The sequence below is a fragment of the Netta rufina genome (assembly GCF_964035555.1).
Source record: "Netta rufina genome assembly, chromosome: 2".
Lineage (NCBI taxonomy): Eukaryota > Metazoa > Chordata > Aves > Anseriformes > Anatidae > Netta > Netta rufina.
In genome coordinates this window covers 133,274,022-133,288,012 of record NC_140124.1, presented here as the reverse complement: position 1 = coordinate 133,288,012, position 13,991 = coordinate 133,274,022, and the positions used below count along the sequence as shown (strand labels likewise).

General features: G+C 42.5%; 1 protein-coding gene across 1 annotated transcript; it reads left to right on the top strand.

Annotated features, from left to right (window-relative positions):
- Nucleotides 1–635: 635 nt before the first annotated feature.
- On the top strand, nucleotides 636–13,982 carry TMEM64 (transmembrane protein 64; the record flags this gene model as incomplete). Its single annotated transcript, XM_084281685.1, is given in 4 exon segments — nucleotides 636–1,108; nucleotides 1,110–1,767; nucleotides 7,265–7,420; nucleotides 10,863–13,982. Coding segments are annotated over 4 exon segments (1,482 nt in total). The 3' UTR covers nucleotides 11,058–13,982.
- Between the last annotated feature and the right edge of the window lie 9 nt (nucleotides 13,983–13,991).

Genomic DNA, 13,991 nt, shown 5'->3' with positions numbered 1-13,991 from the left:
CCTATTCAGGCCGCCCCATTCTTTCTATCAACAGCTCAAAACTCCAGCACAAATCATCCAAAAGTGTGTCGGAGCCTACAGGCACACGATGAGCGGTTGGGTGAGCTGGCTGCCCTCATTTCTGCAAGCAGCAGGATGCGGCTGTGCCAGAAGTCCCCTTGGGTGCCCAGGCCTGGGGCTGCTGGCTGAGGGTCCGTCCGTGCCCCAGGCTTGCTGGAGGCTGCTGGCTCCCCGTTTGGGGCTCTGTTGTCACCCCAAAACCCCAGATGCTGCCTGGTGGAGGTGTCTCTACTTTGTGGAGAGGCAGAAAAAGGAGTGCTTGTGGAAGCCCATTCACGTAGAGGAGATGAGCGGCCAACACATCCCGGGGGGCTGGGAGCAACCGGCTAGTCAGAGCCTCCTCGAGCACACACTTCTGCCAGAAAACAGCCGGCTGCAGCCCCCCAGTTCAACCTCCTCCCTGACCAAGGGGCTGTGAGAAGCGGGCCGAGGAGCCCCCAGGGCACACAGGGGCCGATGGAGGGCTGCGGGCCGGGGGGGAGGAGGCGGCGCCCGGGGCCGTGAGGCGAAGCCGAGGGGGCGGCTCCGGAGGCTCCCCCCGCCCGGCTGGGGCACACCCGGCCGGCTGGGCTGGGATGGGAGCGGGGCGGGCCGGGGCTGGGGGCGGAGCGGGGCGCTGCCTGCCGCCGAGCCCCGCGGCGGAGCGGAGCGGAGCGGGGCGCTGCTTGCCGCCTGCCGCCGCCCCCGGAGCGCAGCCTCCTCCCCATCCGCTGCCTGAGCGGCGTCCGGGGCTGCCACATCGGCACGGCCGCTCCGCCGGGCGCTTGCCGGAGCCGAGCGGGAGATGGGCGGCGCGGCCGAGGGGAGGCAGCGCGAAGGCGGCAGCGGCTGCGGTAGCAGCAGCAGCAGCGGCGGCGGCGGCGGCGGCCGAGAAGCAGCAGCCGAAGCGCGGCCCCTTCCCTCCCGCCCTCCCCGCTGCCGCTTCCCCGCCCCCGGCCGGCCCTCGGCCGGGCTCCGCCGCCCGCAGCGGGCCATGGCGGGGCGATGAGGGAGCGGCCGCCCCTGGCCGCGGGCTGCGCGGGGAGGCGGGGAGCGGCGGCAGGAGGAGGAGGAGGAGGAGGAGGAGGAGGAGGAGGAGGCGGCGACGGCTTCGTCCCGGCGGAGGCGGCGGGGGCCGGCGGGCTGCTGCTGGGGCCCTACGGCGAGCAGGGCGGGCTGGCGCCGGCCGAGCTGCTGCTGTGCCAGCTGCCCGAGGCGGGCGGCGGAGGGGCCGGGCTGGCCGAGCCCCGGGGCTGGCGCTGCTCCTGCTGCCTGCTGGGCACCTGCTGGTGCAAGAGCTGCCTGGGCGTCTGCGTGCTGGCCGCGCTCTGCTTCGCCTCGCTGGCCCTGGTGCGCCAGTACCTGCGGGACCTGCTGCTGTGGGCCGAGAGCCTGGACAGCCTGGCCGGAGTGCTGCTCTTCACCGCCGGCTTCATCGTCGTGTCCTTCCCCTGCGGCTGGGGCTACATCCTGCTCAACGTGGCCGCCGGCTACCTCTACGGCTTCGTGCTGGGCATGGGGCTGATGGTGCTCGGCGTCCTCGTCGGCACCTTGGTGGCCCACGTGGCCTGCAGGCGGCTGCTGGCCCGCTGGGCGCTGGCCAGGATCCAGGGCAGCACGACGCTCAGCGCCGTCGTCCGCGTCGTGGAGGGCGGCAGCGGCCTCAAGGTGGTGGCTCTGGCCAGGCTCACACCCATCCCCTTCGGGCTGCAGAACGCCGTCTTCGCGGTGAGTCCTGCATGGGGCCAGCTGGAGGAAGCCGAGGAGCCTCGGTTCCCTTTAGTGGTGATAAAACTGAGCCCGCTGCCTCCTGCTAGCATCGCCGCGTGTCCCCGAGGAGACACGCTCTCTAGGTGCTTCGTTCGGTGGCACTGCCTGAGAGTTATGGTCTGCTTGCCCCCTTTCGAGGCTTAAGCATTGGGAGGATGCACTGAGATGTTTTGTAGCAAAATCTGTGGAAGGACTTGGCAGCTTGTGTCTTGTAAAGTGATCCGCGTGGGTGGAAAAGTTGTATTTTCAAGAAGCCTCGTCTAAACTACTCCCTAACCTACTTAACATAAATGTTTGCATTGCAAAGAAAGCAGTGCGCAGATTAAAGTTCTTTGGTTGCTGTATGTATCATGCATCTAGCAAATCCATACATGGTGTTAAGTCCTTGCGTGTGAAAGAGGCAGCGTGTTTTGGGCAGAGCAGTATGATACAGACACAGAGCTGGAAAGGGACTCGGTGCATCAGTGAAAGTGAGTTCAAATGAGTCTGGCAAAGGGCTGGGTTGCTTTTCTTTCCTGCTTCTAGATGAAGATAGATGCATACTGTGCAAATAATTTATTATTTAAAACTTGCAATCTTTCTGTCCTTTTTGATCATCTCAAAGGAGATAGTAAGGAAGGACACGGTGTATACCTTTTTGAGTCCACGCTGTTGATGAGGTGCCAATCTCAGACCTCAGCTCTTCCCAAATGCTTTGTCTAAAGAATCCGTTTCAGACTGTTGTACGCCTCGGTTGTGTCTGCTAACGTGGAGAAATCAAAACAAAGCACACCAGATTGGGCAATATTTTTAATGTTTAACAGTAACTCCTATGTGCTTTAAGGAAGAGACCCTATAAATAAACCATTTGGTCTGCCACTTTCTTACGGCACACTATCCTTTCCTCATTTGCAGTCCTAATTTTGAAGTGCTTGCTTAATCTTGAAGAATCAGCTGGTTGAAGTGAGTAGATTACTGAATACCAAGTTTCGTATTTAAGCAGAACTTAAGCTAGTTCATCCACAGAATATTCAGGGTTTCCCCTGCACACCAAATAAACGATCACTGTGTATAAAATTAATAGCAGATGTGGGTGCTGGGGCATTAGTCTCAAGAGCTGTAGCCACTTATTTCAAGTAGATCCTTTAACCATTTCATTGTTAGGAATGAGAAGAATCTCATTTCATTTATGTTTTATATACTCCTCTGCATTGTTGTGGGACTGAGGATGCAGACGTGGCCAGTGGGACGAGAGCAGCAGGGAGCAGGGCACGCAGCTCTGCCTGGGACCCTCCCGAGCCTGATGAAGCTTTTACGCTGGGACCCTTTTAATGGCTGGGAGCTGTCATGCCTTGGTTTTCCATAGCTCTTGGGTCTCACCCGAAGTAGTCAGCAGTGCTGTATCAGAAGAGACCAGAGAATTACCAAATTAAAATGATTTCCTTCCGGGCCTAACCATTCTGCTATGTCTGGAAACAATTCAGCAGAGTAGTCAGGCCAGTGTAATATTATAATGATGCTGTAAATCAGTATTTTGTATTCTCAGAGCACTGCGAGCTAAGTAATTTTCTTACTGAGGTTTCAGTGTAAAAATAACAAATAGGAAATGAGATGAAACTAGATTCTTGAGTAAGTCAAATAACTTGGATGTTGCCTGCTAAAATTAGTTTGGGGAGTTGCATTTATTACTCCTGATTTATTACTTTACAGCTTAGTCAAATAACGTAGTGTTCAATCTTTAATTGAGAACATTTAACATGAACTGCTACATTACTGAAAAATAAGAATGTTGCACCAAATCTGGGATTTCAAAGCTCTTTCTCACTTTGAGTCAAGTTTAAGGTATGTGTGAAATACAGAAGTCTACCAACACAGACTTAGCTGTGATTTCTTTGAAAACTGACTTATTTGAAAACTTAATGCACTACTTAAATTTAAAATGCAAGGGGATTTGGGGTGTCCTAGCCGTCCATTTGTTCCCTGTGCTAACTACTTAAGCAATGAATTTGAAAAGGTTTGTTCTTAATAGTGAAGAAGAGTGAACTGAAGTCTTTAGAAAACTTAAGTATCTTTTAATTTTCCATCAGTCTGTTTTATGCTTGTTTTCTGTATTCATGTTTATAATTAAACTGGTGAGACTGAGTGACCGGTGATACTTGAATGAAAGGGAAGGGAGGAAGTGACACATGAGGTCTGGGGACCAAGTGATAACCTCGAGGTGAGAAGGGTCATCTGCGGGGCTGGCACACACCGTGTGCTGAGTGCTGTGGGCAGCTGCAATTGCAGGGAAATTTATGGGAAGAAGGAAGAGAGCTTCCTGGCATTTGACTAGTGATAGGATCATATTTTTGAAACAGTGTTAAGTAGAAAATTTCTTTTTAAGAAACAGGAATTTCTTCTTAGCTTTTCACCAGGCGGACACAAACTCCTTGAGGCCATTCTGCGCTTCTCTGGGAAAGCACTGAGAATTGGGAGCAGCAGAGTAATATATTTACATGCCTTTTCTGGAAAACCTTGGGACTTGTAAAATGAAAGCATGTTTGTATATTTCTTTGAGTGGGTTTTGCTTATTTCTTGCTCCTGTAACGTGCTGCCAGGGTGGCCAGTGCTGTGCTGATAGCTCCTGCTGAAGTGTTTGCCCATGCACAGCCCTCCCCTCTGCAACCCTGAACATTTTGAAGGTAGGTCTGGATGAGGGCATGGTATGCAGGTTATCACCTCCTTCCAGCTAGTGGGTCCCCGGTGACAGATACATGCAAACTGATTATCTGCAGTACCTGGTGTAGCCTAGATCAGAATTCATAATTTTTTTTTTTCTTTTCTGAGAGGGGTGTGATGTAGGAGAGGTAAGCTGACTAAACACTTTAGTGTCCAAGTGAATGTCTCTGGTTCCAGAAATATTTCACTAATACTTCTCGGTGAAGTGAGAGTTCAAAAAATGTTAAGTGCTTTGCAGGCACATATGCAGCCTGCTTACTTTGCTTGTTGGAGAGTTGGTAGCTATTTTTTGGTTCTTCTTGTTCTGTACCTTTTTTTTTTTTTTTTTTTTTTTCCTCGAGTAAGTGAAAAGCATCAGTATTGTCCTTTGCTCTCAGCTGCTAAGCCTACCTGATCTGAAACAGGTGGACTCAGGAATTCAGGAGAGGGAAGTCTGCAGCAGTCCCCGGAGGCATGTGACCCCCTAACAGCATCCTGACACAAGCATTTGTTTTTTGACAGAAACGAACCGAAGGGGTCAGCTGCAAAGAAAGCACAAAAATTTTTATCAGACAAAGCCTGTCCAGGGCTCAGTGGGAGAGTTTCTGTTTAACACTGTTGTTAACAGAGCAGTTAGTTTGTTCTTAAATTTATTTTAACATGTTGCTACAGCCTGTAACACAGATGTAGCCATGCTTGCTTTGGGATTTTGGTGTTACTTTTTTGCTGACGTGAGCTTTCCCTAGAAACACTAGGAGCCTCTGTTTGGCGGTGTGGCCACACGGACTGCAGTTTGGCAGACCTCTAGAACAGGTACAAGTTTGCAGAAGGAAAGATAAGCCGTAAGTTTTACTGAAAATGTCTCTTTTTTTTTTTTTTTTTTTTTTTCAGGTAGGGACACCATCTCTTTCTTACCCTTTCTGGGGGAAGCGATACTGATGTAGATCTAAAACCCACAAACCAGGAGTTAAAAGGACACCTACAGACTCTTTCTTTCTTCTCATTATCTCTCCTTTTAGCGGGATGCACAAATCACAGTCCAGCGTGTCTGTTGGCAGCCTCTCCTTCATTTGGAAGCTGTCTCTCTCGTGGCCCAGAGTGTCCGGATGCTTTAGGACAGATGTGCAAACACGCTCCTCTGCAACTAGAGTGTCCTTAATACATATTCAGAAATGAAAGAGGTGCCCAGGAGTGTTAAAGCAATCTTTGGGAACTTTCCCAGCTCCATTAGATCTAATGACAGTGTCCTACTTAGCAAATCTTGCCTCAGCATTAGTATATCAGAGACTTTTAATAGCAGTTCTTTCATTCTCTTGGCAATAAGGGAAGTTTTGGTTATGTATCCCTATTACATGGCCCAGATTACTATTTATTTTTTTTTTTTAACTATTTTGAAAGCATCAGTCAAATATGAAGTTCTGACATGATTATGTAGCACTTTTTCATTAGAAATCTAAATTAAACTTGGGTAGAGAAGGAAATATATTATTTGTGTTGCTGATATATATTTAAGTCCATGGGAGCTGTAATTTGCAGCGTGAAGATTGGAATTGGCTTATTGGATCTTATTCCCATGAATTATTCTTGATCTTCATGCTCCATTGCATTTTCCTCCTCCATTGCCCTTCCTTCTCCCTAAAACTTTCCACTCATAGTGCTTAGAGCTGCGAGAATCCAGCATTGTGACTTTCATAGTAATCAAAGTTTATTTTAAGAATAGTATGATGAAATAAATAACTTCGCTGCTATTCTCTTGTCTTCATCATTGTACAGAACTGTCAAGGTCAATAATTTCCATGTAGACTCCCAGTGTTAGGAGCTGTTCTTAATTAGAACTTGTTTTATTATTATTTGATCAACTGAATAGTCTAGAAAACTCATTAGATGGCTTGTTTCAAAATCGCCTTTTCTATAGACATTTTATTTTTAACCCATTGTTTCATTCTGTTTTCATTTTCTTGCATAAATCTATATTGGACTCTTGGATCTTGATTTTAGCATTTTTCAGTGGCTGCTGATAGTTAGCTAGTGCTATGTAAGTTGTTCCATATAAACTGTCCATGTAAGGGCTACAAAGAGAAATTTCTCAGCAAAGAGATGAAGATCTCTTGAAATGTTACTCATTTTTTTTTCCAGGAAAAAATAACAGGAACTATAGTCATATTTACTATTTTGTTCACTAATCGAAGTTTGATATAAAATAACCTTTGGTAGATAATCTTCATGATGCCTATTTATATATCTATAGACATATAATCAATATACATATATATATCTTAAAGAGAGATATAACTCCAATTGCAGAGGCAAATTGTATCTGCCATTCTGTTTACCTCGATCTTATTTAGTACAGTGACTTTTTTGAACAATTACCTCTTTTATTAGTTGCCATACTTGTAAAACCCATAGGAAATAGATGATATACATCAATTTTTGCTTTAGACTTTCACTTTTGGTAAAATACTTTCTTCGCAGTCTCATAAATTGCAGGGCTCTGTTCACCATGAAGAAATAAACGTCTCAAGCGAACGGTGTAATTGCATCCTTACTTACGACTTTTGCACAGAGATATTGTTTAATGTACGATGAAATTAAATAAAATGTAGTAACTTTAAAAAGGCCAGATGAAAACTAGCCACATATTGTTTTATTGTGTTCTCTGACAGTGAAAAGTTTGTTTTTATTTTTTGGCACAGATGTTTCTGGGAGAGGCAGTCTAATTGGTTACACATGTAGGTTGTGCTGTGGCTTCTTACATTATTATTTTTTTTTTTGATAGGTTACAGATTTGTCCCTACCCAGCTACTTGATGGCTTCTTCAGTTGGGCTGCTTCCTACTCAGCTCCTGAACTCATACTTGGGCACTACCTTGCGTACCATGGAGGATGTGATCGCAGAACAAAGTGTTAGTGGCTATTTTATATTCAGTTTACAGGTAAGTTAATACGAGGGGTTTCATAGAGTTTGGTAACAGTAATGTCACTCTGTGTCCACCTTCATAAGTGATTACTCTCAGAAACAGTCTTCTACTTGTTTGGGAACATTCTTTATCCCTTTTATTTGTTGTTCATCTGCCGTACCGGTGGGATTTGAGATAGGATTTTGCTTCTGGAGGTAGTAGGCAACCTTTCTTCCTATAGCATTGTCTCTTCAAGTCATTGAATCTTCACTTTGAAGACTGTGCTCTTAGGAATGTCTATGAGATGTAGAGATTTTGCACTGCTGGTTTCTCTTTGAGATTGTAGAGCCTCCAGCATAAAAGAGCTGGGTTATAGGATGTGCGGGGCAGATGCTTGTCTCAAGTATTAGGAGCTGCTCTCTGTTGGCATAACAACTCCCTAGTCTGCGGCAGCCGACCTCCTGCAGTCTGAGAGCCGAGCTGTGGTGTATGGTATTGAAAAGTAGCAGGTGTTTTAGAAGTGTTTAATTTATAACTTCGGTATTTTCAGTAGATTGTGTAAAGCTGAGGTGACACTCATTTTTCACGGGCATAATGACTGCTTGATAACCCAGACAGACAGGTTTCCAGTGTTCTGCTTTCTTTTGGTTTTGTTTTTTTCCCGTTAAAGTTTAATTTTGTCTTACCTCATGTGATACAAAGCAGAACTTGCTCAGTGTTCTCTTTTTCTATTTCTGCCACAATTTCATCCTGTCAAGTTTTTTTTCTGTTGCCCTCTGCGGTAATCTCCTGCCGAATTTTAGACTTGTCAAACCACCCCTACACAAAAGTCTGTGTGCTCCCAGCTGTAATATGCTTAGGGTGCTTTGACCCAGAACCTGTGCCATGTTCACCGTTAACACTGAACAGTTTCAGTTTTGCGTAGGTCTTTAGGATGAAAGGTACTGTGGAAGTATATTACTAATGCCTACACCAAAATATCCTAATTTTGCAAGGAGGTAAATTAATCAGAAGTGCACAGTACCTTTTGATGAGCTTAGCTGATGAAATAATTAGTCAGTAAATCTTAGGGATAAGCCTGAAGTTGGAGACAATTGCAAGCATAAAGGTAATGAACATATCAGAACAAGATTATATATTAAAGCCTTCTCTGACATTGTTGGCACTTCTAGGTTGTGTTAGACCAGCAGTTACCATGGTTTGCTGACTTGCAGTTCATGCTGCAGTCATTTATCTTCCTCCTTTTATGATCACAAAGCTGATGTTTAACAGTGCTAAGATAAAATGCCAACTATGACCATTTTAACCCATCACCCTCCTGAAACTTGTATGTTCTTAAGTGGAACTTAGGAATGGAACACATTTACATGTTGTTTCGTGTTATTTATCTGTTGTTGGAACACATTTAGAGTCTTAGTAGAAAGATTTGAGTATTAAAAATGCATTTGTGCATGTAAGGTAAATACTTTCAATAGATCAAATTGAAAATAAGTGGTACTTGATTAATTTTAATTTTAGTTGTGAAGTGTTATTTCAGGAGTTAGTAGTTTTTAGTGGTCTTTCCTGTGTCGTACCCACCCCCCCCTTAAGTTTTTTTTTTGTTTGTTTGTTTGTTTTTTGTTTTATAATGACATTGACTCTTCTTTGTGGTTATGTGGGTTGCCAGTGCAGTTTAACTTGGTCAGGTAAGTGCAAGTTGAAAGTTTGAACAGAAGTGCTCACCACCTTGAGAGCAGTTCTTAAGAACTAACTGAGTAAGGCAAGGGGAGCCCATTAGTGGAGAAATTACTGATGTTCTCCCATTTTTTTTCTCAGGCATCTGCCTGGTGCTTTGCCTGGCTGTGTGGCTTTGATGGGACTTTGGCTTAGTAAAATCCTTCACGTTTCACGGTTGTCTGTGTGTACATTTTTTAAATTATTCATCTAGGCAACTGAGGCTACTGGTTTCAAACTAGTCAAGGTTAAATATTTGGGTAAGGTTTTAGAATAGTGTTTTTCCTGTTAATTCAGAACATGGTATCCGTAGTCTCTTTTTGACATTTCAGTTGGCGGTCTTTTGAATCCTGTAACTTGAATTAGTGAAGGGAATAGTTTTCACCAGAAGCAATGAGCAGGCTGCCCAGAGAGTGGTCAAGTCTTCATCCTTGGAAGGTTTCAAGACCTGAATGGAAAAAAGTCCTGAGCAACCTGGTCTGATCTCACAGCTAGTCTGCTCTGAGCAGCAGGTTGGGCTAGAGATTCCAATATGTCTTCCTTGTGCAATTACACTATGGCCATACTTGTCAGTCCTTTTACTCTGTAATATTCTAACATCTTTGATGCCATGCTGACAGATGTTTTAAGTGATGGTCCTTAATGTCTTGGAAAACATAGCCCTGCCAATTAATGAAGTTCAGATTTTGGACTCCGGACCTTTGTTTATGTTTATTTGCAACAGAACATAAAGTTCTATTTTGTTTTCTTTTTTTAAAGAAAGTTATGGATTTCAGCTAGTTTTATAAAACATTTTTTAAAAGTCAGAAGATTTTACTTCTTTTAAAGGGACTGTCATTATGAGACAGCTTGATTTTATTCAAGGATTTATATATTTTTAAGAAGGATTTTCAGATTTTTCAGAAGACTGTAACCAGTGTTTTACTGAAACCAAAGGCTGACTCTCAGAAGTGTAGTCCATGCTAATGTCATTAAACAAGTGATTTCTAAGCAAAAGTTGTCCTGGCTTATTCCTTGTGATTTCTATGGTGAAAGTTTAAAAAATTCTTAATAATATGATACTGAGCAAAAAAATGTAAACTAGAATTCTTACTTTTGGATTATATTTCCTCCTAAAACAAAAAAAATGAACATCTGTTCCTCCCCAGAGCCCATCCTCTAGAAAGCAAGTACAACCCATACAGGCTCCTGTAAGTTGCTCAGAAACTGTGACTCTGTCCTATTTTTTCCTGATGTCTGAGAAGCAGCACTGCTGCTTTTTGCAGTCTTCCGTGCTGGCGGGGCAAGGACAAGAAGTTTTACTTCCTTTTCTCTGCATCATCCTGCCTCCGCTGTTTGGCAAGTTGCAGATAACCATTAACATTTTAACCTATTATTCATGTGATTTCTGGAAAATAGCTTTCTTGCTTTCTAGTGGTACACTGCCATTTTTTTTGTGGAGTTAGGTTTGCCAAGAGATATGGTGTGGGGAGTTTGCTTTCTAAAAGGATATGGGGGGACGATGGAAACACACAACCTCTATCTTCAAATCAAATTAACACTGAAGTTCTCTGTATTGTCTGCGTTTTGGTATGCTAGTAGCAGTATACATTGACTTAGAACTACTTGTTGGTTAAGTTCATCTGCCTTTCAATGTATGAAGTATTAAGTCAATAGATGCCTCCATGAATCTTTACATTGATGACTTTGTTTTGTTCTAAACGGTTGCTCTGTATTCATGCTTACAGTTCATATAGCCTATATCACTCCTTTGTTTTATTTGCAGATTGTTATCAGCATAGGACTTATGTTTTACGTTGTTCACCGAGCTCAAGTGGAACTGAACGCAGCTATTGTAGCATGTGAGATGGAAATGAAGACATCTCTTGTTAAAGACTGTCAGCCGAGCATCGGTGGTTCAATGACCTACTGCAACAAAAGGACAGTGGCGTTCTCTGGGGGAGGTGTCAATATTGTGTGATTTCAAGTATTAATAAAGTAAGGTTTTGTGAACCTAAGCTATTGCCTAGAAATATCTATGGACAATTCAACTAGCTTTGAAAAAAAAGAATTCAAATGGTTACAGGTTGTACTATGGCACAAGCCAACTGACCAGCTCTTGAATTGCACGTGGGGTGACTTCTAGCAAAAAATGGAAGATGGTGAAGTAACTTAAGATGTAAATGCAAGTCTGGCTGCACCTTTGGTCATTTATTATGCCTATCATGGCCTGTAGTCTGCACTTTAGTTTTTTTGTTTATTTTCTTTGCTCCTATAAACTGAGAAATGCTTCTATAAACTGAGAAAAGTAGCACAGAGGTAAATATTTTTCTGCTTAGCATTATTTATAAGGCTGAATAATTATATGCAGTAGAACTTTATTACTGATAAAGATGAATGAGAAAGTACGCAATTCAATGTATGTTATCCTTGAATGTGCTTTTGCTTCCAGACCTTGGAGTGTATTATTTTGCTAATGATGGGACCATTTGGCTTTTCCTTCATTTCTGACTGGGGGGGCAGGGGGAAAGAGAGAACCCTATATAAAATTTTGGTTGAATGTATTTTTGTAAGTCATTGAAAATGTTGCAGAGCCATGCATATGTATTCACACAAGCTTAAATCCTACATTGTGGGACTGAAGTGCTCTTAAATAACATTTTAAGTTACACTGTGTAATATGCAAAGGAAAAGGGAAAATGCAGAAGTTATAATAGATTGCAGTGACTAGCACTATTTGAAGGAAACTTCATGAACTAGCTAACTGTTGAATTGGTTTTACCACCTTGGTGATTGTAACAAAGGGCTGTTCCATGTTAATCCTATTTATAAATACTTTTGATTGATGTTTTGCAGCTCACATACCTGCATATAATAAGGCTTCCAGAACAGGGAGCTAAATCTATCCTTCAAACAAAAAGTATGAGATATAACACTACTAATCTTACATGAAGGTGGCCTTTATTTTATAAGTAAACCCCTCCCTCCCTTTAAAAAGCTTTAAAAATTCAGTTGGTATTTTTTTCTAAAAGTTTTACTTTTCTTTTTTTTTTTTTTAAAGACGCAATCTATTATAAATTTCATCACAGTGAAGAAATGAAAACTAGAGGTTTTCTTTGGAAAAATAAATAATCCAGTAATGGAGGAGGACAGTAATGTCTTTGAGACTCAGGAATTCTGACTCCATTTTTGCAAGACAACACTGTATTGGATAATGCTCCTTTTATGCGTGCTATGGACTGTTTTTCACTGCATTTGAACAGACTAGATAACCTGGTAATAATTCCTGTGTGTGTGTATGCATGTATCTGTGTGGGCAAAAGGAAATCAATAACACCTGAAGGTGACATGTTGTGTGTGTGAGTTTCCTGTAGATATACACACCAATGTTCAATTGCTCAAACACACACAAGTCATCTGACACAACAATAATGTGTTACTTATTTTGTAGTTATTTTTGTGTAAGTTTTTGAGGATGCTTTCAGTCTTCGTGTTATTTTCTAACAAAACATGACTGTGCCTCCTTTTTGTAAGGCTGTTTGTAGGGTCCAGCCATTTTTGTCTTGTTGAAAACAATAGGTCTTCAAGGTAGATGGGAAGCAGAGATCTGGTAGCCTTTGGCAGTCTTATTGTGAGGATGTACAGTACGTGGATAACTTGACAGCTAAGCATTCCTTGGTAGTAAAATTCAATTTTGTTATTTAAATGTGTATCCTTTGCAGACGGCTGTTCTTGGGTCTTGTGACCTTAGGAACTAAACTAGTTAAATAACAAAGTTCAGATTGTCTCCTTTTTTGTTTGTTTTTTAAAAAAAGACAATCTGTATATACCTGGAAGTGTTCATTTACACATCTCTGCCTCTGACAGCTCCTGTGTGAAAACAAGAGTGCCAGATAGCTTTTGATGGCGTTATTTGTCATCACAGTATGATTGAGCCCTTTCTTAACTAAACTTTTTAAAAGTGTTTTATTCCTTGGAATTCAACAATCCTTGAATAAGTGAACTGATCTGAACTTTGCTCCATCTTGCTAAAACAGCAGTAGTGTTATGAAGAGGTTTTCTCTTTCTGTTTTTTAACTAACTTAAGGTTGTGTTGACTATTCAAGAACATTTCCCAAATATGTATTTTGAAGTGCTTTTATTTCCATGACACTTTGTAACCAGAGTAACTTCACTATGTGAACACTTTTGTAGTATGGAACTAGTTCTTAAGACTTTTGCATTTTGCTTGATACTTGTAATATTTGTGTACAAGTTAATGGGAAATGTGCATTAAAAGGAACTTTTCTGTACCATGCCAATCATAATTTTATACAATAAATTCACTCCAATTTCTTTAAAGAGATATGTATTAAATGTCTAGGTCTCTACAAAGCAGTAGCTGGAAATAAGGTGCAATGAAGTGTCATCTCTGTATGTGCACACAAAGATACTTGTCTACCTTGAAGAAGTAACAAATTAGGATTTCAGAATGAACTCCATGGGTGGTGAGTTACTGACGAGGGAAGGGTATTTTAAAAATTATTATTATTTAAAGAAATACTTGCTTACTTCTGTTAAATGCTTTGACAGTTGGATATCTGTAGCTGCCTTTTTGGATTGAAGAACAAGAGTATCCATGTGCTTATGAGAAGTGTGCTAATGAACTAAAAGACTGATATTTTTAAATGCAAGAGCGATGTGATGAAATTTTTCAGATATTCTTCCTACAATTAAAGATGGTGTGAACAGTTTAAATAATATGTGACAAGTCACATTCACAAATGCTTTTGTAGCTGCAGTGGTGACAAAATTTCTGCTTTTTGTATACAAAACATACCTAAATTACAAGTCATGTAGAAGATAAAATTTCTGCACCATGGAAACAGTTTTACTTCCTCCTTCTTGTGGGAAGAGCAACTGTGTAATAAATCTA